The sequence below is a fragment of the Pseudochaenichthys georgianus genome, chromosome 14 (genome assembly GCF_902827115.2).
Source record: "Pseudochaenichthys georgianus chromosome 14, fPseGeo1.2, whole genome shotgun sequence".
Classification (NCBI taxonomy): Eukaryota; Metazoa; Chordata; class Actinopteri; order Perciformes; family Channichthyidae; genus Pseudochaenichthys; species Pseudochaenichthys georgianus.
In genome coordinates, this window is record NC_047516.1 from 1,062,313 (window position 1) to 1,085,897 (window position 23,585).

Genomic DNA, 23,585 nt, shown 5'->3' on the forward strand with positions numbered 1-23,585 from the left:
GGTATTTGACCATGATTGCGGAGACAGAGAAAGACTGATAACACACACCAAACTGATTGTAGGAAACAACAACTGTCCTTGACTCAAATATGATTCACTGGTATCTATGGTGTAAAGTGGCTTAGTACATTTACTCAAGTACTTTACTGAAGTACAATTTTGAGGTATTTGTACTTTGTGCTTCTACTCCACTACATGTATTTAATTCATTTGGTTACTTTACAGATCTGGATTAATGATGTGAAATATAATCAAGTGTTAAATCAGACTTTAGTTCCACCAAGATCTGAGTACTTCTACTTTTACTCAAGTATAAGATCTGAGTACTTCTACTTTTACCCAAGTACAAGATCTGAGTACTTCTACTTTTACTCAAGTACAATATGTGAGTACTTAAATCTACTTAGTTACTTTACACCACTGTGTATTTCTACTTTTAAGTAAAGAGGAACTTCTTCCACCTCTGTCCACCAGTGTTAATCTTCACGCTGCGTGTAGGTCTCGCGAGATTTCACGAGAGGATAAGTTGAAGGGAACATGGCGACGTCTCATTTGCTAAAGGTAGGAGCCACTTCAATTCCATTATTTCTTATAAAACGCTCACTAAAGTGTGTGACATTTACATGGTGTAATGTTGGCATTTAGCTCCACACTTAACACACATCACACAGCACCTATTAGCGATTCTACACGATTTATGTGGGATAGTTCACTTACATCTAGCTAGCATTAGCATGAGCTACTTATCACTGATTTAGCTAAACAGAATAGCTACATCACAGCTAACTGACTATGAGAGAAACAGGCAGAGAGATTGGAGACGTTTTCTTACCTTAACCTGCGTTTGAATATGAATATTATGTGTGCATACGGTAGCTACACATCTCTTATCATCTGTCACTTCAGTTCAGACCCTCCCCTTCAAACACACAATGCTAAAGGCTGCAGAAATAGCCTCCTTATTAAAATGAGAAGAGAAAGAGACAGTAGTTAATGCACTAAAGCATGCCCTGTGTTCACGTACTGTACATTAAGATAATATTTCTCCATGCAAAGTCTTGTGTTTTCTCTGTAATGTCTGACTCCAGCAGTAGCCCCTCTTTCTTGACAACAAATGAATTGTGTTTGCATTTAAACACACTGCCTTATGTTCCTGTCAAGCTAATTAAGTCAGGTAGATAACAGCTGAGGATTAACTTTAACTCAATGCACATGAAGTGGAAGGACGATCTATTTCTGCAGACTTTGGCAGTGTGTGTTTGAAGGGGAGGGTCAGGAGAAGCTCTATTTATTTAGTTGTGTACAGTGAAGGCTTTCTATTGTCCTCCTTTTTATAAAAACAAAAGGTAGCTTGTTTATTTCAAGGGGTTTACTTTATACTTCGTTTTCTGCAATTTTGGGGATTTGTTTGGGCATTCTTAACGATGCGTGGAAACCAAACCCAAGAGTCCTACAATGTGGGACAATACAATGAACCTTGATTACAGATAGTTAGAGATGCATGCACTACAGAAATAAAGCCAGTAGTTAATGCACTATACGATTCAAATAATAGCCGCAGGAATACATCGCCCTTACAGTTTAAGTGCATTGAGTTAAAGTTAATCATCAGCTGTAATCTACCGAACAAAGCTTAGCTTGACAGGAACATAAGATACTGTGTTTTAATGCAATCATAATTCATTTGTTGACAAGAAAGAAGGACAGGGGAGGTGACACAGCTGCTGCTGCTGGAGACACGTATCAGAGCTGTGTTGAGAGAAAATGGCTTTACAGTCAAAACACAAGACTTTGCATGGAAACATATTATCTTTATTTACAGTGTGAGCAAACATTACTTTAAAGAGTCCTCTCCTGCTGATGTTCAGGTGTATATCAGGATGTAGTGTCTCTACTTTAAAGAGTCCTCTCCTGCTGATGTTCAGGTGTATATCAGTACGTAGTGTCTCTACTTTAAAGAGTCCTCTCCTGCTGATGTTCAGGTGTATATCAGGATGTAGTGTCTCTACTTTAAAGAGTCCTCTCCTGCTGATGTTCAGGTGTATATCAGTACGTAGTGTCTCTACTTTAAAGAGTCCTCTCCTGCTGATGTTCAGGTGTATATCAGTACGTAGTGTCTCTACTTTAAAGAGTCCTCTCCTGCTGATGTTCAGGTCTATATCAGTATGTAGTGTCTCTACTTTAAAGAGTCCTCTCCTGCTGATGTTCAGGTGTATATCAGTATGTAGTGTCTCTACTTTAAAGAGTCCTCTCCTGCTGATGTTCAGGTGTATATCAGTACGTAGTGTCTCTACTTTAAAGAGTCCTCTCCTGCTGATGTTCAGGTCTATATCAGTATGTAGTGTCTCTACTTTAAAGAGTCCTCTCCTGCTGATGTTCAGGTGTATATCAGTATGTAGTGTCTCTACTTTAAAGAGTCCTCTCCTGCTGATGTTCAGGTGTATATCAGTATGTAGTGTCTCTACTTTAAAGAGTCCTCTCCTGCTGATGTTCAGGTGTATATCAGTATGTAGTGTCTCTACTTTAAAGAGTCCTCTCCTGCTGATGTTCAGGTGTATATCAGTATGTAGTGTCTCTACTTTAAAGAGTCCTCTCCTGCTGATGTTCAGGTGTATATCAGTATGTAGTGTCTCTACTTTAAAGAGTCCTCTCCTGCTGATGTTCAGGTGTATATCAGTATGTAGTGTCTCTACTTTAAAGAGTCCTCTCCTGCTGATGTTCAGGTGTATATCAGTATGTAGTGTCTCTACTTTAAAGAGTCCTCTCCTGCTGATGTTCAGGTGTATATCAGTATGTAGTGTCTCTACTTTAAAGAGTCCTCTCCTGCTGATGTTCAGGTGTATATCAGTATGTAGTGTATCTACTTTAAAGAGTCCTCTCCTGCTGATGTTCAGGTGTATATCAGTATGTAGTGCCTCTACTTTAAAGAGTCCTCTCCTGCTGATGTTCAGGTGTATATCAGTGTGTAGTGTCTCTACTTTAAAGAGTCCTCTCCTGCTGATGTCCAGGTGTATATCAGTATGTAGTGTCTCTACTTTAAAGAGTCCTCTCCTGCTGATGTTCAGTGTATATCAGTATGTAGTGTCTCTACTTTAAAGAGTCCTCTCCTGCTGATGTTCAGGTGTATATCAGTATGTAGTGTATCTACTTTAAAGAGTCCTCTCCTGCTGATGTTCAGGTGTATATCAGTATGTAGTGCCTCTACTTTAAAGAGTCCTCTCCTGCTGATGTTCAGGTGTATATCATGTGTAGTGTCCTCTACTTTAAAGAGTCCTCTCCTGCTGATGTTCAGGTGTATATCAGGATGTAGTGTCTCTACTTTAAAGAGTCCTCTCCTGCTGATGTTCAGGTGTATATCAGTATGTAGTGTCTCTACTTTAAAGAGTCCTCTCCTGCTGATGAACAGTTTGAATCATCTCCTCTCTCTGTTTGCAGAACAAAGGCTCCCTTCAATTTGAGGACAAATGGGAGCTGATGCGTCCGATCGTTCTGAAGCTGCTGCGGCAGGAGAGCGTCACCAAGCAGCAGTGGTTCGACCTATTCTCGTGAGTTTACTCTATCACACAGAGGTGGGAAGTAGTGGAGGACAAATACTTTGTTAATGTACTTAAGTACATGTTTTTGGTATCAGTACTTTACTCCACTACTTATTTTTACACGACTTTTTACTTTCTACTTCTTACAAGTTGAACCCAAATACCTGTACTTTCTACTCCTTACATGTTGAACTCAAATACCTGTACTTTCTACTTCTTACATGTTGAACACAAATACCTGTACTTTCTACTTCTTACATGTTGAACTCAAATACCTGTACTTTCTACTTCTTACATGTTGAACTCAAATACCTGTACTTTCTACTTCTCACATGTTGAACTCAAATACCTGTACTTTCTACTTCTTACATGTTGAACTCAAATACCTGTACTTTCTACTTCTCACATGTTGAACTCAAATACCTGTACTTTCTACTTCTCTCATGTTGAACTCAAATACCTGTACTTTCTACTTCTCACATGTTGAACTCAAATACCTGTACTTTCTACTTCTCACATGTTGAACTCAAATACCTGTACTTTCTACTTCTCTCATGTTGAACTCAAATACCTGTACTTTCTACTTCTTACATGTTGAACTCAAATACCTGTACTTTCTACTTCTCACATGTTGAACTCAAATACCTGTACTTTCTACTTCTCTCACGTTGAACTCAAATACCTGTACTTTCTACTTCTCTCATGTTGAACTCAAATACCTGTACTTTCTACTTCTTACATGTTGAACTCAAATACCTGTACTTTCTACTTCTCTCATGTTGAACTCAAATACCTGTACTTTCTACTTCTTACATGTTGAACTCAAATACCTGTACTTTCTACTTCTCTCATGTTGAACTCAAATACCTGTACTTTCTACTTCTCACATGTTGAACTCAATACCTGTACTTTCTACTTCTCTCATGTTGAACTCAAATACCTGTACTTTCTACTTCTCACATGTTGAACTCAAATACCTGTACTTTCTACTTCTCTCATGTTGAACTCAAATACCTGTCCTTTCTACTTCTTACATGTTGAACTCAAATACCTGTACTTTCTACTTCTCTCATGTTGAACTCAAATACCTGTACTTTCTACTTCTTACATGTAGAACTCAAATACCTGTACTTTCTACTTCTTACATGTTGAACTCAAATACCTGTACTTTCTACTTCTTACATGTTGAACTCAAATACCTGTACTTTCTACTTCTCTCATGTTGAACTCAAATACCTGTACTTTCTACTTCTTACATGTTGAACTCAAATACCTGTACTTTCTACTTCTCTCATGTTGAACTCAAATACCTGTACTTTCTACTTCTCTCACGTTGAACTCAAATACCTGTACTTTCTACTTCTCACATGTTGAACTCAAATACCTGTACTTTCTACTTCTTACATGTTGAACTCAAATACCTGTACTTTCTACTTCTCTCATGTTGAACTCAAATACCTGTACTTTCTACTTCTTACATGTTGAACTCAAATACCTGTACTTTCTACTTCTCTCATGTTGAACTCAAATACCTGTACTTTCTACTTCTCACATGTTGAACCCAAATACCTGTACTTTCTACTTCTTACATGTTGAACTCAAATACCTGTACTTTCTACTTCTCTCATGTTGAACTCAAATACCTGTACTTTCTACTTCTCTCATGTTGAACTCAAATACCTGTACTTTCTACTTCTCACATGTTGAACTCAAATACCTGTACTTTCTACTTCTCACATGTTGAACTCAAATACCTGTACTTTCTACTTCTCTCATTTCCCAAACAGCTGGTTCCTTTAGTCTGAATGTGTGTTGGTGCGTGGTCATTATTCTTTAGAGTCACTGCGTGCCTATTGGTTGGAACACGATCCGTGTATCCATCACTTCCTGGTCTTCTCTAAAGAAGAGGGACCAATGGAAACGTTGTCATGTTGCCGTTGGTCACCATGGAAACATTCATTAGCTAACAATGACATTATTGTTCTATTAATATAAAGGGAGGTCAGGTACTCTTTAAAGCAGCTGCTAGCTATGGGTACTTTTTACTGAAGTACACTTCAAAGCCTCTTTACTTTGACTTGAGTAAAGAAGTTTAGTCAGTACTTCTACTTTCACCAGAGTATTTTTAAAGACGAGTATCTGTACTTCTACTTGAGTAAAGGATGTGTGTACTTTTACCATTTCTAACTGTAACACATCTGCTTCCAATAAAGCATATTAGATTATATTAGATTATACTCTATTGTCATTGCACACAGAGTACAACACAATGCAGTTTGCATCCAACCAGAGAGTGCAAAGAGTAGTAAAGAGGTTTTTAATATGTTCACATATCAGATCAATGATGTATCGATATGAATAAAGTTATTTCCATGAGGTGCAGATTTTGAGTATATCAGTGCCGGGTTCAGGCATGAGTTATATGTAAAAAGGTACATTTGGTAAAAAGACAGATAATTCCTCTAACATTGTGTGTCCTCTTGTGTCCACAGAGACGTCCATGCTGTGTGTCTTTGGGACGACAAGGGTCCCGCTAAGATCCACCAGGCGCTCAAAGAGGACATCCTAGAATTTATCAAACAAGCACAAGCAGTAAGACAAGTTATACACAAGTTATAGCGCAGGCCCATTCCGACCTAAGAACATTTTTCATTGTTTTTCATATTTATTGTTATTATTATTTATTTTAGAATTAAAAAAATGTATTTAGTATTATTATCTTAGATAATGTTTTTTTTTTAATTATTTAACATTATTATTTACAGATTTTCATATTTTTTCATATTATTTATTATCATTGTATTTGAATTATTATTATTATTATTATTACCTATGATAATGTTAAACATTTTTTTAATTATTATTTGTTTATTTGATATTATTATTTAATAATTACATCTTTAATTTTTTTATTTCCTGTTGAATGGTTTCCTATTATTTTTTTATATTTTAATTCTTTCATTATTTTTCCATAATATTTTTATTTTATCCTGAAATATTACTATATATTTATTATTTCTCTTTGTTAATATTTTTTTTATTATTATTATTCATCATATCATTTATTTTTCATCGTTATTATTATACACTGACTTCATTCTGAAACCTTGTCCTCTAACGTGTAACCACTGCTTCTCTGACTTCTCATCCTCTCCGTTATAATCTTCGTTTCTCGTATCCTCATCAAAGTGTTGATTTTATTCCCGTGTTCCCAGCGGGTGCTGAGTCACCAGGACGACACGGCGCTGCTGAAAGCGTACATCGTGGAGTGGAGGAAGTTCTTCACTCAGTGCGACATCCTTCCCAAGCCCTTCTGCCAGCTGGAGATCACTCTGATGGGGAAGCAGGGCAGCAACAAGAAGTCCAACGTGGAGGACAGCATCGTCAGAAAGGTGACGAGGAACCAGCATGTCGTGCTTTTTATACATTGGAAGTAGAGGTGGGCGATCTTGAAAAATATATTATCACGATATTTTTCGAGCAGCATCACGATAGACGATATATATCACGATATTTTTTCATGTCGGTTATTATGGTTATTTTCAAGTTACTTAACGGTAAGCACCTACAAGGTGACAGAAACTAAAACTAAAAGACGTAACAGACCAACATAGCATTTCAAGCTGGTTTTATTTCTGAAATGAATCCCTGAATGAACAATTCAACATTCTGATATGGCTTCAAGGCTCAGTTTCTCAGTATAAAAATGAACTTTCTGAGGTAGCACTAGCAGTGAACATCAGTAAACATGAAAAGGAGGGTAAAACATAACTAAGTAAAACATCAAGGAGGAAAAGTCAGTGCCAAACAATTAAAATGTAAACTTTAGTCTTGAAGTGCAATAAAAGACTTTAGCATAACTGAAGGGAAAAGTTTATTTTTTTTATAGTTAAATATTATTATTTTTATCACGATAGGTACGATATCTCTGAAAAAGCATATCGTGGAGACCTAATATCGTCACGACGATATATATCGTCATATCGCCCACCCCTAATTGGAAGCTTCTGTTGAGGTCTTTGAAAGAAGCTGTCATCATATGTTTTGTGTCATCAGTGACTGACTCCGCCACTGACAGCCGACACACACACTCCAAACATTTCCTGCTCTCTTCCTAAAAAGGAACCATGCAATTTATTATTTATTGTGCGTGTGTGAATTATGGGGAATGATTGTGTTAAGAGGTGGTTAACCTGTTTATGTTTGGGTCGGATTTTTATGTTGAAATGTGGTTTGGAGTTAAAGTGCGTCACCTGTTGACGGGGAAGCCTGGTGGGAGGGGCTATAGGTTAAAAAGGGGCGGGGTTTGGCCCTGGAAGTGGTCTCGGAAGAATGTTGCAATGAAGGCAACAGCTGGGACATGTTTGGGAGTTGGTTGCAGAGAAGCAATGTTTACTCTGATGAGTGTTGGACGGCCTGTTTTGGGATTTTTATGTTGTCAAAGTTGTGCTGGTTCACTATTTTTGTTGTTGTTGCTGTTATAAATAAAGTTTTGGAGCGTAACCCAACCGACTAAGCCAGTGTTTGCGAACGGACAATTAGAGCCAGGCTATTTCTACATTTTCAAGATTCAAGCTTCAAAGGTTTTATCGTCCCATGCACAAAGCGGCAGTGTAGAAATGGCAATGACATTCTTCTGACCAAGCTCCTCCAACAATGCAACATATATAATAAAATACATTTCAATCTTCTGTTGAGGTCTTTGAAAGGAGCTGTCATCACATCTTTCTGTCATCAACCCCCCCAAAAAGTCTTAAGTGTAATTTAAGGTACCGTTAAATTGCTGCTCGTCCTCCACGTTAAAACAGCTGCTGTGTTCCCCTTTGAGTGCAGCAAGAAGAAGGCTGTTTTCTGACGGAAGGGAAAGGGATGTTTTTGAAAGGCTTAACACCAGCAAACATGTATTTAAGAGGAATATTTAGCTAGATAAACATGTGTCAAATCATCAAAATAAGTACCGTACTTTTCGGACTATAAAGCGCACCTGCATATAAGCCGCAGCAGCTAAATTGTCCGTCTGTCTTGCTCTCGTTCTGTCTCTCGGTTCCACTTTGACTTTGGCGCGCTACCTGTCTTGCTCTTTTCCGGCCTCCAGCTTTTCCTGCTGGAGCCCGCCGCTTAAAGGTGGCGGGCGCGGACCGGTCCTAGAGCCCGTAGAGTTAAAGGTGGTTAATTTCACCTGTAAAATCCATAGATGTAGGAGGTTCCCTAGTCGCGGCTTATAGTCCGAAAAGTACGGTAATCAATAAGAACAGAGGATGTGTCATGTGATCAGGGTGGAGAGATGTGTTTTGAAAGAGGGGTGAGACTGAGGAGTCTTTTCAAAGTTACTTACAACACTCTGGAGTGATTGGAGAAACACAGAAACAGTCCGTTCTTTATCTGCAACTAGAAACACTGGCTTTAAACACAATGTTAGCTTCTCCGATGTTGAGTTTTCAAATTGAATGTCATGGAAGAAGTTTGAAAGCTAGGAACAATTAAGTACATTTGAATATTTACTGTTATTATTAAGTGCTTTCATTTTGAGCGCAGCTTTGGGCAGCAGGTGATTCTATGTGTATTGGAGACAGGAGGAGGTGGGATTGGTTAACCAGAAAAGCAGCAAGTCTAGAGAGTTAAAGCCATTGTTCTTTGTACTTTTTGATCGTTTCAATAAGTAAAGCACAAACGATATTATTGGTAAATGAATTGCTATTGGGCGGTGGTGGCGAAGTCGATAGGGACTTGGCTTGGCAACTGGAAGGTCACCAGTTCAAGTCCCGGCAAGACCAAGTGCTACCGAGGTGTCCGTGAGCAAGGCACCGTTCCCCACACTGCTCCCAGGGCGCCGTTCAAAATGGCAGCACACTGCTCCTAACACTAGGATGAGTCAAATGCAGAGAAACAATTTCCCCACGAGGGATTAATAAAAGTCCATCCACCAAATAAGATCCGCTGTCTGTCGCCTCAGCTGCATTTTGAATTCTGAGTTTCTTGTTGTGTTTCTTTCTGATTTATTGACCTGCCTCTCTGTGTTTCTGCAGCTGATGCTGGACACGTGGAACGAGTCGATCTTCTCCAACATTAAGAGCCGGTTACAGGACAGCGCCATGAAGCTGGTTCACGCCGAGCGGCTCGGAGAGGCCTTCGACTCTCAGCTGGTGATCGGAGTGAGGGAGTCGTACGGTGAGAAACAGATACGACACAGAGCTGCACAGGCCACATTACTGTCAGAAAACCTGCAGTCCAAAAGGTTCAAAATGGATTCTTTGTACCACTTTTAGTATAGATTTTTAGCACATTAATTATTCCTTTTTATTTATTTATTTTTTATAATAATAATAATTTCTTATTCTCTTATTATTTATATAAAAATATTTTTCATTATTCTTTTATTCATTATTTTAAATTTGTATAATTATTTATTATTATATAATCTTTCCCATTATTTTATTCAAAACATTTTTTCTAATTATTTTTGCAATTTATTTCAATATAAATGTTTCTTATTTTATTTATTTTTGTTATTATTATTATTAATGATTATTTTTCATTTAATATAAAAAAAAGAAAAATTCTCATTATTTTTTTATTTAATATTTTAATATAAATGTTTCTTATTTTATTATTATCATTATTTATTTTAATATACATTTATTTTATTATTATCATTATTTATTTTAATATACATTTATTTTATTATTATTATTCATTATTTTTCATTTTTTATTGAACCATATTTAGTAATTTTCCTCTTCCCTCGCTCCTCAGTGAACCTGTGCTCGAACCCAGAGGATAAGCTTCAGATCTACAGAGATAACTTTGAGAAAGCGTACATGGACTCGACCGAGCGTTTCTACAGAACTCAGGCTCCGGCTTACCTGCAGCAGAACGGGGTCCAGAACTACATGAAATATGTGAGTGGGTTTCCCAAACTGTTTTGGACTCGTGATGAGTTTGTTCTTCAGGTACAAGAAGACGCCGGGCCGTTTCTTCCTATCGGCGGACTGTGCGGATGCATAGGGCGCCCGCGGCCACTAGGGGGCCCCCAAGCTGAAAGTTCAGGTTCAGCCTCAATATGTTTGGGGAGAATTCAAATGAGCCGTCTTTATTTGTGGACAGCCGAGCCCCCTCCTGTGTTCGGTGAAGCATGATATGCTTAAGAATCAAATGTAGGATATAAACACAACTAAACTGCAACGATAGCAAAGCTGAGGCTTTTGTTTGTGGGGATCAATAACGTCCAAATCATTGTTGGGCTGTCAGCCAATGAGTGGCGTCTGAGGAAGATGAGAAATGTAAATTATACATTGTTGAGAAAATGTTGCATCTCTTGCATTTATTGACGTAGAGGAGTCTTATTGTTTGGCTTTTTAATATCATTTTTTGTAAGTTTCAATTGCTTGGTTTTCGTGAAATTAGCTTGTTTTCCTCTTAAAGTGTAACAGATTGAGATGCGTCTCCACTAGTGTTAATTTTGTTGACTAAAACTATGACGAAATATGTTCGTCAACGACCTTTTTTTCCATGACGAAAACGAGACGATGACGAGACGGCACCGACGGCAGTAAACAATAACTGTAACGAAATCATCATGCAATATCGTTGACGAAAAGTGACGAGACGAAAATGTAGTTTACTAAATAAAAACTATTCCAAAATCTCTCTTTACTTTCGTTGACGAAAAATGAGGAGACGAAATATTATCAAAGATAACGTTACATCTCTGATAGTCAGTTTTTCTCCCTGCAGTTCCATTTCCGGTGCTGCGGCAGGGCGGCAGCTGTGTGTGTCTGCGGTGCGCGCGGCGGTACATTTTAATTACACCGGGCAGCGGCACAATGTGAACTGTCAGGAAGACTCGGGTCTGACTCGTGGTCTGACTCGTGGTCTGACTCGTGGTCTGACTCGTGGTCTGACTCGTGGTCTGACTCGTGGTCTGACTCGTGGTCTAACAGAAAATAAAATGGCAACAACAGGGCTTAGGAGCAGTGGTCGCACTCGCGTTAACCAAAACCCCCCGTCACCGCGAGTGAGTGATAAATTGTTTACTCGATGGATAATAATGGATTATGACGGAAATGTTACGATCCTGTCCCTCAAAATGACTGACAACGAAAAAGTCTAAAGCCACCACTGATTGGGAGAAAAAAACGATGTGATATTTTGGTCGATTTTCGCTACAATGAGGCGGAGAAAAAAAGCGAATGCATTGTTTCATCAGAAGGGAAGCAATGTGGCCATAGCACAGCTGGTAAAAGGACCACACACCTGACCAGATACTCTCTGCAAAGCTGCTTAATCATTCAACCTGTGTTTTTCATCAAATAAGGACAAGATATAATCTTATTGTGAAATACGTTTGACTAAAATGACAAAGTATTGGTTTTGGTTAGACTAGTTTGACTGAAATGTTCTATATAATCTGATGACTAAAAAAGACTCAACAGTTTTAAAATAATTAGTTTTCTTTGACTAAAATAAGACTAAAATGCTCAGACTTTTAGTCGACTAAAACTTGACTAAATAAAAACAGGATGAAGGTGACTAAATATGACTAAAACTAAAAAGGAAATTTACCACAGGACTAAGAATAAAACTAAATAAAAAAATAGCTGACAAAATTAACACTAGTCTCCACAGACCATCTTAAAGGCTTCGGGATCCCCCCCATTACAGTTAAAACACTGTAAAAACTAGGGGCCCCAAACAGCATCTTGCATCGGGCCCCCCAAACAGCATCTTGCATCGGGCCCCCAAACAGCTAGAAACGGCCCTGAGTCAGGAGACGCCTGAATCTCCAATGAAATCTAAGGTTAAAACAAATGCAATGCCTTTGTTGTACTGGCATGACCAAAAAACAATATTGTTTTATTTCCTTCTACTCTTAAGATTTTTCTTTACCTACATTTTTGCTTTTTTTAGTCATGACTATTTACTGGTATTGAGAAATACTTTTGAGAGGCCTAAAAGTAGAAGTGGATACTGCGTTCCAATTCCTAGAATCTTTTTTTCATTGTTTTTTATAATTGTTATTATATTTGTATTTATTTCTGAATTTAGTTCTGAATTTTTATTATCGTTTAATCTATTTTGAATTTATTTGTTATTATTTAATTAACTTTTTATTATCCAAGAAAATGTTTAAATCTTTTTCATAATATTTTTTTATTATTTATTAAAATCATTATTATTTCTTGTATTTAATATTAAAGACATAAAAATACACATTTATGATATTTATCTACTGTTGAAAAAATTAAGAAAATCCAATATTACTATCATTTTAGCCAAATACTTGATGCTTTCATCAGAATTTTGATAAATAACGATCATTAATGTGGATATAATGACAAAGTGGATAAAGGTAAATCATAGAAAAAGCTTCACAGCAAGGTACATTAAAAAAAACAACGTCACTATACTTTAATGCAGCCTTTCAAACCAGCAACACTTATGTTCAAATATCCACAATCTAACAGGGGTGTCAAACTCAGTTTCTTCGCGGGCCACATCAGCATTATGGTTGCACTCAAAGGGCCGGTTGTAACTTTAAGACTATATATAAAAATACATATATAAATATTTAATATATATAAAATAATGTATTATATTACATTATTGCCTCTGCATTGGATTATTATCGGATAGGGTAATAACTTCATAATTAACTACGTCTGAAAGCAGAAGTCTAGGGCAAATCATTGCAAGTCTCTTCACTGAGAATGTCACAATGATTTTTTTTTAAAAGAATATTTTGAAGAAAAAAAGTCAAATTTGAGATGCATTGTGGGATATGTAGTTTATGGGCAACGTGCTTCTGTAAATCGGCATGTAACCGTATAATAAAAATATTATATTCTTTGCAAGCTCTTGTGGGGCCATATTAAATGAAGTCGCGGGCCGGATTTGGCCCCCGGGCCTTGAGTTTGACACCCCTGATCTAAGAGGACATCTAGTCTCATATCATTAGTGATTAAATATTAATATATATTTCCCAGCCATAATTAAAAGGTTAAAACGGTGAGACGGCAGCCCTTCCTGCTCCCGGTTTAAAAAGTGTTGTAATCGCTCTGCTCCCAGCATGCTCTCTGCTCACTGTGACAGAAAAACTACTTTCACAGAAACTGGAGGCTCCTCTCCGCTGTTGTGAAGGTGTTGGAAATGAATCCAAACAGGTCCGCTTCACGTTATCCCTCTTAATAAAACACAACTGAAGCCTGGTGGGTGTTAAAGCAGCGTGAGGCCGAAAGGGATCTGATGAGAAAACAGGTCAAACTTTAATACATGTTGTTCAGATAGTAAAGTTATTTATGTTTCCACGACGATACTGAGCTCCAGTTCCAAAATCAACAAGGACAAATATTAAGACAAGATACAAGGAAAACATACATGTAAAGAGAACACATCAGTATGTAGTGTCTCTACTTTAAAGAGTCCTCTCCAGCTGATGTGCAGGTGTATATCAGTATGTAGTGTCTCTACTTTAAAGAGTCCTCTCCAGCTGATGTGCAGGTGTATATCAGTATGTAGTGTCTCTATTTTAAAGAGTCCTCTCCTGCTGATGTTCAGGTGTATATCAGTATGTAGTGTCTCTACTTTAAAGAGTCCTCTCCAGCTGATGTGCAGGTGTATATCAGTATGTAGTGTCTCTACTTTAAAGAGTCCTCTCCAGCTGATGTGCAGGTGTATATCAGTATGTAGTGTCTCTACTTTAAAGAGTCCTCTCCAGCTGATGTGCAGGTGTATATCAGTATGTAGTGTCTCTACTTTAAAGAGTCCTCTCCTGCTGATGTTCAGGTGTATATCAGTATGTAGTGTCTCTACTTTAAAGAGTCCTCTCCTGCTGATGTTCAGGTGTATATCAGTGTGTAGTGTCTCTACTTTAAAGAGTCCTCTCCTGCTGATGTTCAGGTGTATATCAGTATGTAGTGTCTCTACTTTAAAGAGTCCTCTCCTGCTGATGTTCAGGTGTATATCAGTATGTAGTGTCTCTACTTTAAAGAGTCCTCTCCTGCTGATGTTCAGGTGTATATCAATATGTAGTGTCTCTACTTTAAAGAGTCCTCTCCTGCTGATGTTCAGGTGTATATCAGTATGTAGTGTATCTACTTTAAAGAGTCCTCTCCTGCTGATGTTCAGGTGTATATCAGTATGTAGTGTCTCTACTTTAAAGAGTCCTCTCCAGCTGATGTTCAGGTGTATATCAGTATGTAGTGTCTCTACTTTAAAGAGTCCTCTCCTGCTGATGTTCAGGTGTATATCAGTATGTAGTGTCTCTACTTTAAAGAGTCCTCTCCTGCTGATGTTCAGGTGTATATCAGTATGTAGTGTCTCTACTTTAAAGAGTCCTCTCCTGCTGATGTTCAGGTGTGTATCAGTATGTCGTGTCTCTACTTTAAAGAGTCCTCTCCTGCTGATGTTCAGGTGTATATCAGTGTGTAGTGTCTCTACTTTAAAGAGTCCTCTCCTGCTGATGTTCAGGTGTATATCAGTATGTAGTGACTCTACTTTAAAGAGTCCTCTCCTGCTGATGTTCAGGTGTATATAAGTATGTAGTGTCTCTACTTTAAAGAGTCCTCTCCTGCTGATGTTCAGGTGTATATCAGTATGCAGTGTCTCTACTTTAAAGAGTCCTCTCCTGCTGATGTTCAGGTGTATATCAGTATGTAGTGTCTCTACTTTAAAGAGTCCTCTCCTGCTGATGTTCAGGTGTATATCAGTATGTAGTGTCTCTACTTTAAAGAGTCCTCTCCTGCTGATGTTCAGGTGTATATCAGTATGTAGTGTCTCTACTTTAAAGAGTCCTCTCCTGCTGATGTTCAGGTGTATATCAGTATGTAGTGTCTCTACTTTAAAGAGTCCTCTCCTGCTGATGTTCAGTTGTGTATCAGTATGTAGTGTCTCTACTTTAAAGAGTCCTCTCCTGCTGATGTTCAGTTGTGTATCAGTATGTAGTGTCTCTACTTTAAAGAGTCCTCTCCTGCTGATGTTCAGGTGTATATCAGTATGTAGTGTCTCTACTTTAAAGAGTCCTCTCCTGCTGATGTTCAGGTGTATATCAGTATGCAGTGTCTCTACTTTAAAGAGTCCTCTCCTGCTGATGTTCAGGTGTATATCAGTATGTAGTGTCTCTACTTTAAAGAGTCCTCTCCTGCTGATGTTCAGGTGTATATCAGTATGTAGTGTCTCTACTTTAAAGAGTCCTCTCCTGCTGATGTTCAGGTGTATATCAGTGTGTAGTGTCTCTACTTTAAAGAGTCCTCTCCTGCTGATGTTCAGGTGTATATCTGTATGCAGTGTCTCTACTTTAAAGAGTCCTCTCCTGCTGATGTTCAGGTGTATATCAGTATGCAGTGTCTCTACTTTAAAGGGTCCTCTCCTGCTGATGTTCAGGTGGATATCAGTATGTAGTGTCTCTACTTTAAAGAGTCCTCTCCTGCTGATGTTCAGGTGTATATCAGTATGTAGTGTCTCTACTTTAAAGAGTCCTCTCCTGCTGATGTTCAGGTGTATATCAGTATGTAGTGTCTCTACTTTAAAGAGTCCTCTCCTGCTGATGTTCAGGTGTATATCAGTATGTAGTGTCTCTACTTTAAAGAGTCCTCTCCTGCTGATGTTCAGGTGTATATCAGTATGTAGTGTCTCTACTTTAAAGAGTCCTCTCCTGCTGATGTTCAGGTGTATATCAGTATGTAGTGTCTCTACTTTAAAGAGTCCTCTCCTGCTGATGTTCAGGTGTATATCAGTATGTAGTGTCTCTACTTTAAAGAGTCCTCTCCTGCTGATGTTCAGGTGTATATCAGTATGTAGTGTCTCTACTTTAAAGAGTCCTCTCCTGCTGATGTTCAGGTGTATATCAGTATGTAGTGTCTCTACTTTAAAGAGTCCTCTCCTGCTGATGTTCAGTTGTGTATCAGTATGTAGTGTCTCTACTTTAAAGAGTCCTCTCCTGCTGATGTTCAGGTGTATATCAGTATGTAGTGTCTCTACTTTAAAGAGTCCTCTCCTGCTGATGTTCAGGTGTATATCAGTATGTAGTGTCTCTACTTTAAAGAGTCCTCTCCTGCTGATGTTCAGGTGTATATCAGTGTGTAGTGTCTCTACTTTAAAGAGTCCTCTCCTGCTGATGTTCAGGTGTATATCAGTGTGTAGTGTCTCTACTTTAAAGAGTCCTCTCCTGCTGATGTTCAGGTGTATATCAGTGTGTAGTGTCTCTACTTTAAAGAGTCCTCTCCTGCTGATGTTCAGGTGTATATCAGTGTGTAGTGTCTCTACTTTAAAGAGTCCTCTCCTGCTGATGTTCAGGTGTATATCAGTGTGTAGTGTCTCTACTTTAAAGAGTCCTCTCCTGCTGATGTTCAGGTGTATATCAGTGTGTGGTGTCTCTACTTTAAAGAGTCCTCTCCTGCTGATGTTCAGGTGTATATAAGTATGTAGTGTCTCTACTTTAAAGAGTCCTCTCCTGCTGATGTTCAGGTGTATATCAGTATGTAGTGTCTCTACTTTAAAGAGTCCTCTCCTGCTGATGTTCAGGTGTATATCAGTATGTAGTGTCTCTACTTTAAAGAGTCCTCTCCTGCTGATGATCAGGTGTATATAAGTATGTAGTGTCTCTACTTTAAAGAGTCCTCTCCTGCTGATGATCAGGTGTATATAAGTATGTAGTGTCTCTACTTTAAAGAGTCCTCTCCTGCTGATGTTCAGGTGTATATCAGTATGTAGTGTCTCTACTTTAAAGAGTCCTCTCCTGCTGATGTTCAGGTGTATATCAGTATGTAGTGTCTCTACTTTAAAGAGTCCTCTCCTGCTGATGTTCAGGTGTATATCAGTATGTAGTGTCTCTACTTTAAAGAGTGTGAATGTAATAAGTGATTGTTTGTGTTTTCAGGCTGATTCGAAGTTGAGAGAAGAAGAGAAACGAGCGCTGCGATACCTGGAGACGAGAAGAGACTGTAACTCTGTTCAGGCTGTGAGTTTACACACGGTGTGATCCTGTAGTGAAGATAATACATGTACAACCAAGGTACCCCCCCCCCCCCCTTATCACCTGAATCTCCTCCTAGAGCACCATAGCCGCATTCACACCGCAGTACTTTTCCCACAAATGTTCATGAGAACTCTTTAGTTCTCATGAACTAAGTACAGATCGCGTTCACACCGGAAAAAGTCCCTGGGAGAGGATTAGGCAAATGAAGCCGCTGACGTCACTTCTTCTTCTTCTGCTTTGGGTTTACTGGCAGGCCGCAAACCACTTCACGGCGTATACTGCCGCCCAAAGTCCCCGGCCGGAAGTCCCCGGAGTTGGGGAAGGCTTCAGTAGAAGCTGCTGGGAGTCCCAGCAGCTTCTACTGAAGCCTTCCGAGTAAATCGCCAGAACGCCGACACCTCCTCATCTCCACCGCTCCCATGTTTTATTTTGTGTTGCCATAAGTTAGTCTCTCTGCGTTTCTGCGCTGGGCTAATGCTAATGCTAATAATGCTAATGCGAGGATAATAAAATGGCGGCTTCACAAAACTTTTTGGGAGTTTTACGGGGCGTGGTTTGCAATCCGCCCAGCCAATCAGGAATATAGCTCTTTTCTCAAAAGAGCCGCTCGAAAGTCCCTGCTCTCCAGCAGGGACTTTCGAGGGGGTAAAAAGGTTCGCATGAACTACTTTTAGTACCGGCTCTTTTTGGTGTGAACGCGACAAAAGAGTTCTCATGAACCTTTGTGGGAAAAGTACCGCAGTGTGATATTGAGTTCTTTGTAACCAAACCTCTCTCCGAGGGGCGTGGGGAGGGGCTCCTTGTTTTCATCTAAAGTAACAGACAGAGAATCAGCACTTTGGAAACAGGGCTGAAACAGAGGGGATTGTGGGTAATGCTGCACTGATATATAATATATTGTTGGAAAAGAGTAGGGGACCTTTTTAAGTTTCTCTCTCTCTTTGCCTCCCCAGTTAATGGAGTGTTGTGTGAACGCTCTGGTCACCTTGTTTAAAGAGACCATTTTGACCGAGTGTCCCGGGATGATCAGACGAAACGAGACAGAGAGTGAGTACGGCCGGACGAACCCCACCACAGGCACAGCGAGCTCAGGTGTGTGTGTGTGTGTGTGTGTGTGTGTGTGTGTGTGTGTGTGTGTGTGTGTGTGTGTGTGTGTGTGTGTGTGTGTGTGTGTGTGTGTGTGTGTGTGTGTGTGTGTGTGTGTGGTGTGTGTGTGTGTGTGTGTGTGTGTGTGTGTGTGTGTGTGTGTGTGTGTGTGTGTGTGTGTGTGTGTGTGTGTGTGTGTGTGTGTGTGTGTGTGTGTGTGTGTGTGTGTGTGTGTGTGTGTGTGTGTGTGTGTGTGTGTGTGTGTGTGTGTGTGTGTGTGTGTGTACTTGGTGATGGTAACGGTGTGTGTGTGTGTGTGTGTGTACTTGGTGATGGTAACGCTGTGTGTTTCCTCGGCTCCAGAGCTGCACCTGATGTTCTCTCTGATGGACAAAGTGCCGAGCGGCATCGAGCCGATGCTGAAGGACCTGGAGGATCACATCATGAGCGCTGGACTCGCTGACATGGTGGCAACAGCAGAGACAATCACTTCTGTGAGTCACACACACACACACACACACACACACACACACACACACACACACACACACACACACACACACACATACATATACACTCTCACTGAAAACACTACTACTGTTCAGTCTCGATGATATCAAAACGTTTGACTGCATCAGGCCTCTCGTTGCTGCAATTAAGAGCATTCTGGAATAAATGAATTGATCATGTTAAGTCATAAACAATCTGTGCCTCCTGTTCGTTTCTAATTTGAAATGCACATTCTGGAGCTCCCGTACTTCAAACTCAATGCAGCAGATTTAAAACTCAAATACTGCATTTTCCTCTGACCCTGTCAGATGAAGGAGACGTGGAAATCTATTTAGTAAATTGCGTACTGATGAATAATACAGTCAACTTTTATTTTGTATTTAGAGCCAGTGTGGACTAGGGCTGTCCCGGATACCATTTTTCGGGCTCCGGATAGTCGTAGTAATCAGCAGCGAATATTCGTTCCGCGTCGGGGGGGGTGCGTAGTAATCGGCAGCGAATATTCTAATATTCGTTCCGCGTGGGGGGGGGGCGTAGTAATCAGCAGCGAATATTCTAATATTCGTTCCGCGTGGGGGGGGGCGTAGTAATCAGCAGCGAATATTCTAATATTCGTTCCGCGTGGGGGGGGGGCGTAGTAATCAGCAGCGAATATTCTAATATTCGTTCCGCGTGGGGGGGGCGTAGTAATCAGCAGCGAATATTCTAATATTCGTTCCGCGTGGGGGGGTGCGTAGTAATCGGCAGCGAATATTCTAATATTCGTTCCGCGTGGGGGGGGGGCGTAGTAATCGGCAGCGAATATTCTAATATTCGTTCCGCGTGGGGGGGGGCGTAGTAATCGGCAGCGAATATTCTAATATTCGTTCCGCGTGGGGGGGGGGCGTAGTAATCAGCAGCGAATATTCTAATATTCGTTCCGCGTGGGGGGGTGCGTAGTAATCAGCAGCGAATATTCTAATATTCGTTCCGCGTGGGGGGGTGCGTAGTAATCGGCAGCGAACCGCTTCGACGCGTGTATTTCGGTTTATTCACGGCATTCTTTTTGTTTTTCTACAGTATTGTTGTTGTAAAGTTATTTTTAATGTAACCCAATTTGTGTTCTTTGAAATGGAAAAGGATATCGCATTGTGTGTGATACTTTCGTTGCAGTTGTTTATGTCTTAAGTGTCATTTGGCTTGGCTTTCTATTTTGGATGGACATGCTTTTATTTTGAAGGAGAGTTAGCGCAGTTGACAGGAAGTTGTTGTTGCTATGGAAACAACGTGACGGAGATTAATGGAGAAAAAGTCATATCTACATTAGGGCCGGGACTTTAACGCGTTAATTAAGATGAATTAATTACACAAAGATTAACGCACTTTATTCGCACTTTAATCGCACTTATTTTTGCACAGCGGAACGTTTCTCACTGGATGAGTTTCAGGCGTACCGATTATACTGGAGCACCAACTAACGTTCATGACTTCAGCATGGGACTTCAAACAACAACAAACCACGGTGAACAATAGTCAAACATGAACGAACAAGCTGATGAGACCACTTCGGTCGGCCCCGTGGATGGGACATTTTGTTTTAAAAAAACGGACGGATGGAAGCGTCGACAAGAGCACGGTTGTGTGCAAATTATGCAAAAAAGAATTTGCATATCACCGCAGCACATCAAGCCTAAAGTATCACCTAAATGCAAAGCATGTAGCAGCTAGCATGTAGCAGCTAGCATGTAGCAGCTAGCGTGGACGTTAGCCCGACTCCGAGTGCAAGGAACCACACCCTGACCCAACCCACACTCAACCAGATGACTGGTTTCAGGGCCAGGGTAAGTAAGTCCACGTCTGAGAAAATAACCAATTAATTAATTACAAAGCCTCTAATTAATTAGATTAATTTTTTTAATCGAGTCCCGGCTCTAATCTACATACAAAGACGGAGAAAGTAAACGATAACGTTCATGGTTAAGTGTTGGCACCCCCCGAAGAGGCACAAGCTCTTACGTTGATATTGGAGATTTCAATAAATACAACGAAACTAAAACGAATATCCGAATAACGAAAATGAAACCCGAATAGTACTCCAACGAACGAATATTCGGATATTCGGGTGCAGCCCTAGTGTGGACAAAGAACCCTCATTATAGACATGTTTCATAAATATGATAAAACAGTATTCACACACTAAATAGGAGAAGAGAAATTGGTCATTTTGAAATCCAACCAGTAACAACATGGCCATGAAATGAAGATCTGTCATGTAACTAATGCAGCAAATGGTGTTTTCAGACTCCTGTCAAAGATCCAAGATAAAAACGTTTTTATTTCTGTCTGTTCTCATCGACTGGTTTCTCCTTCTTTGTTTCAGGACTCGGAGAAATACGTGGAGCAGCTTCTCACGTTGTTTAACCGTTTCAGCCGTCTGGTGAAAGACGCGTTTCAGGACGACCCGCGCTTTCTCACCTCTCGAGACAAAGTGAGATCCTGGTTTACTGACGATATTAATAAAACATGTCAGAAGATCCTAAAACTGATCCTGTTTTTCAATCTTCTTCCAGGCGTATAAAGCTGTTGTGAACGACGCCACTATTTTTAAATTAGAACTTCCTTTGAAGCAGAAAGGGTGAGTTTGGAGGAGGTTAAGGGCCACGTGAGGAAATACACTTGGGATGTGACTAGAACTTTAAAACTAATTTGGGTTCTGAGATTTAACTCAGAATTATGATAAAAGTCAGAATTATGAAAAAAGTCAGAATTACCAAAAAAGTCGGATTTCTGAGAAAAAAGTCAGAATTTTGAGAAAATTGAGAATTCAGAGAAAAGTGAGAATTTAAAATGTAAGTCAGAATTCACGAAAAAAGTCAGAATTACCAAAAAAGTCTGAATTATGAAAAAAGTCTGAATTTTTAGAAAAAAGTCAGTAATCACAAAAAAGTGAGAATTGCGAATAAACACAGATTTCTCAGAAAAAAGTGAGAATTCAGCGAAAAGTGAGAATAAAAAAAAAAGTCACAATTCACGAAAAAAGTGAGAATTGCGAATAAACACAGATTTCTAAGAAAAAAGTGAGAATTCAGAGAAAAGTGAGAGTTTACAAAGTAAGTCAGAATTTCTTGGAAAAAAGTCAGAATTCACGAAAAAAGTCTGAATTTTGAGAAAAAAAGTCAGTAATCACAAAAAAGTGAGAATTGCGAATAAACACATATTTCTCAGAAAAAAGTGAGATTTCAGAGAATTTACAAAAAAAGTCAGAAAGTAAGATTTCCGAGACAAAAGTCAGAATTCATTTTTTGTTTAGAAATAATTCTGAGATCAAAGTCAGAATCACAAGAAAACAAATCAGAATTTAGAAAAGAATGTGATTTCTGAGGTTTTTTTAGAATTTCTTTTTCTGACTTTTTTCTCATCCCAAAAAAGATATCTCATGAGGCCCTGATTCTACCCGTAGCTCGGAGTTGTGTGTGCATTTCAGTATCTCTTAAAGGCGCTGCTGCTGACGTCTCGCTGCACTGCTGACGTCTCGCTGCACTGCTTTCCTCTCTGTTCTCAGGGTCGGTCTGAAAACCCAACCAGAGTCAAAATGTCCGGAGCTGCTGGCCAACTACTGCGACATGTTGCTGAGGAAAACCCCGCTGAGCAAGAAACTCACGTCTGAGGAGATAGAGGCAAAGCTCAAGGAAGTGGTACGTCTCTACTGGGAACACTGTGTTCTTATTAGGGATGCATACCGGTATCCGGTATTACCGAAATACCGGTTACTGGTGGCTACGGTATACCGTACCGAAATCAGATCCGGTTTCGATACTTTAAAACTTTTTTTTAATTAATTTTAAAAGTGAGTCCGTGGCCCGTGAGTTATAAATTAGATTGCATCATCGTTTTTTTTCATATTTTATGTATTTTTCATTGTTCAATGAAAGGTAAAAGTTCCACAAATGAACTGTGGTGGGATTTGTTTTCTCTCACCAGTGAAGGCAAATGTTGATTTTAAAGATGAGATTTGTTTGTTTGTGCAATGCCGAGATCCCATGACCTTTATTCTATTATGTATTTGTTCTCTAGTCGAATCTCAGGTTTAACATTAATTATACCGGTGCTTAACGGTCTGTTTGCATCGACAAGATGTGCTATTCACGCGGCACACCTGATGTGTTATAAAAGATATTCCATCATCGGTTTTCTTCATATTTGTTATGTATCTTTCATCGTTTGTTCAGTACTGAGAGGTCCAAGAAGTCCCACAACTGAATTTAATATTCATTTGACTTGTTAACTATATCGTAAAGCGCTTCATGGGAGTAGTTGTGGGATGATACATTTTCAAAGTATCACGATATGTATCGGTTGAGTATCGGTATCGTTCAGTGGTATCGGTATCGTAAAAAAGTCAACGATATGCATCCCTAGTTCTTACCATGGAGCAATTAAGAGAACGGGAACGAGTGTAGGAGGCGGATAACGTAACAATGTTTGGCGGTGTTTTAATCACG

General features: G+C 39.4%; 1 protein-coding gene across 2 annotated transcripts in view; it reads left to right on the plus strand.

Moving 5' to 3' along the window:
* The first annotated feature begins 474 nt into the window (after positions 1-474).
* Positions 475-23,585, plus strand: part of LOC117458351 (cullin-5) — a 34,917-nt gene continuing 11,806 nt past the window's right edge. Inside the window, exons 1-12 of one of the 2 annotated variants that reach the window (XM_034098769.1) lie at positions 475-561; positions 3,436-3,545; positions 6,029-6,128; positions 6,752-6,928; positions 9,563-9,704; positions 10,290-10,435; positions 17,410-17,490; positions 18,462-18,600; positions 18,958-19,088; positions 21,464-21,571; positions 21,654-21,718; positions 22,646-22,778. In XM_034098769.1, coding sequence (XP_033954660.1) covers positions 538-561; positions 3,436-3,545; positions 6,029-6,128; positions 6,752-6,928; positions 9,563-9,704; positions 10,290-10,435; positions 17,410-17,490; positions 18,462-18,600; positions 18,958-19,088; positions 21,464-21,571; positions 21,654-21,718; positions 22,646-22,778 — 1,356 coding nt within the window. In that variant the 5' untranslated portion in view covers positions 475-537. The remainder of the gene's footprint in view (positions 562-3,435; positions 3,546-6,028; positions 6,129-6,751; positions 6,929-9,562; positions 9,705-10,289; positions 10,436-17,409; positions 17,491-18,461; positions 18,601-18,957; positions 19,089-21,463; positions 21,572-21,653; positions 21,719-22,645; positions 22,779-23,585) is intronic. The other variant, XM_034098770.1, reaches the window with a different exon arrangement.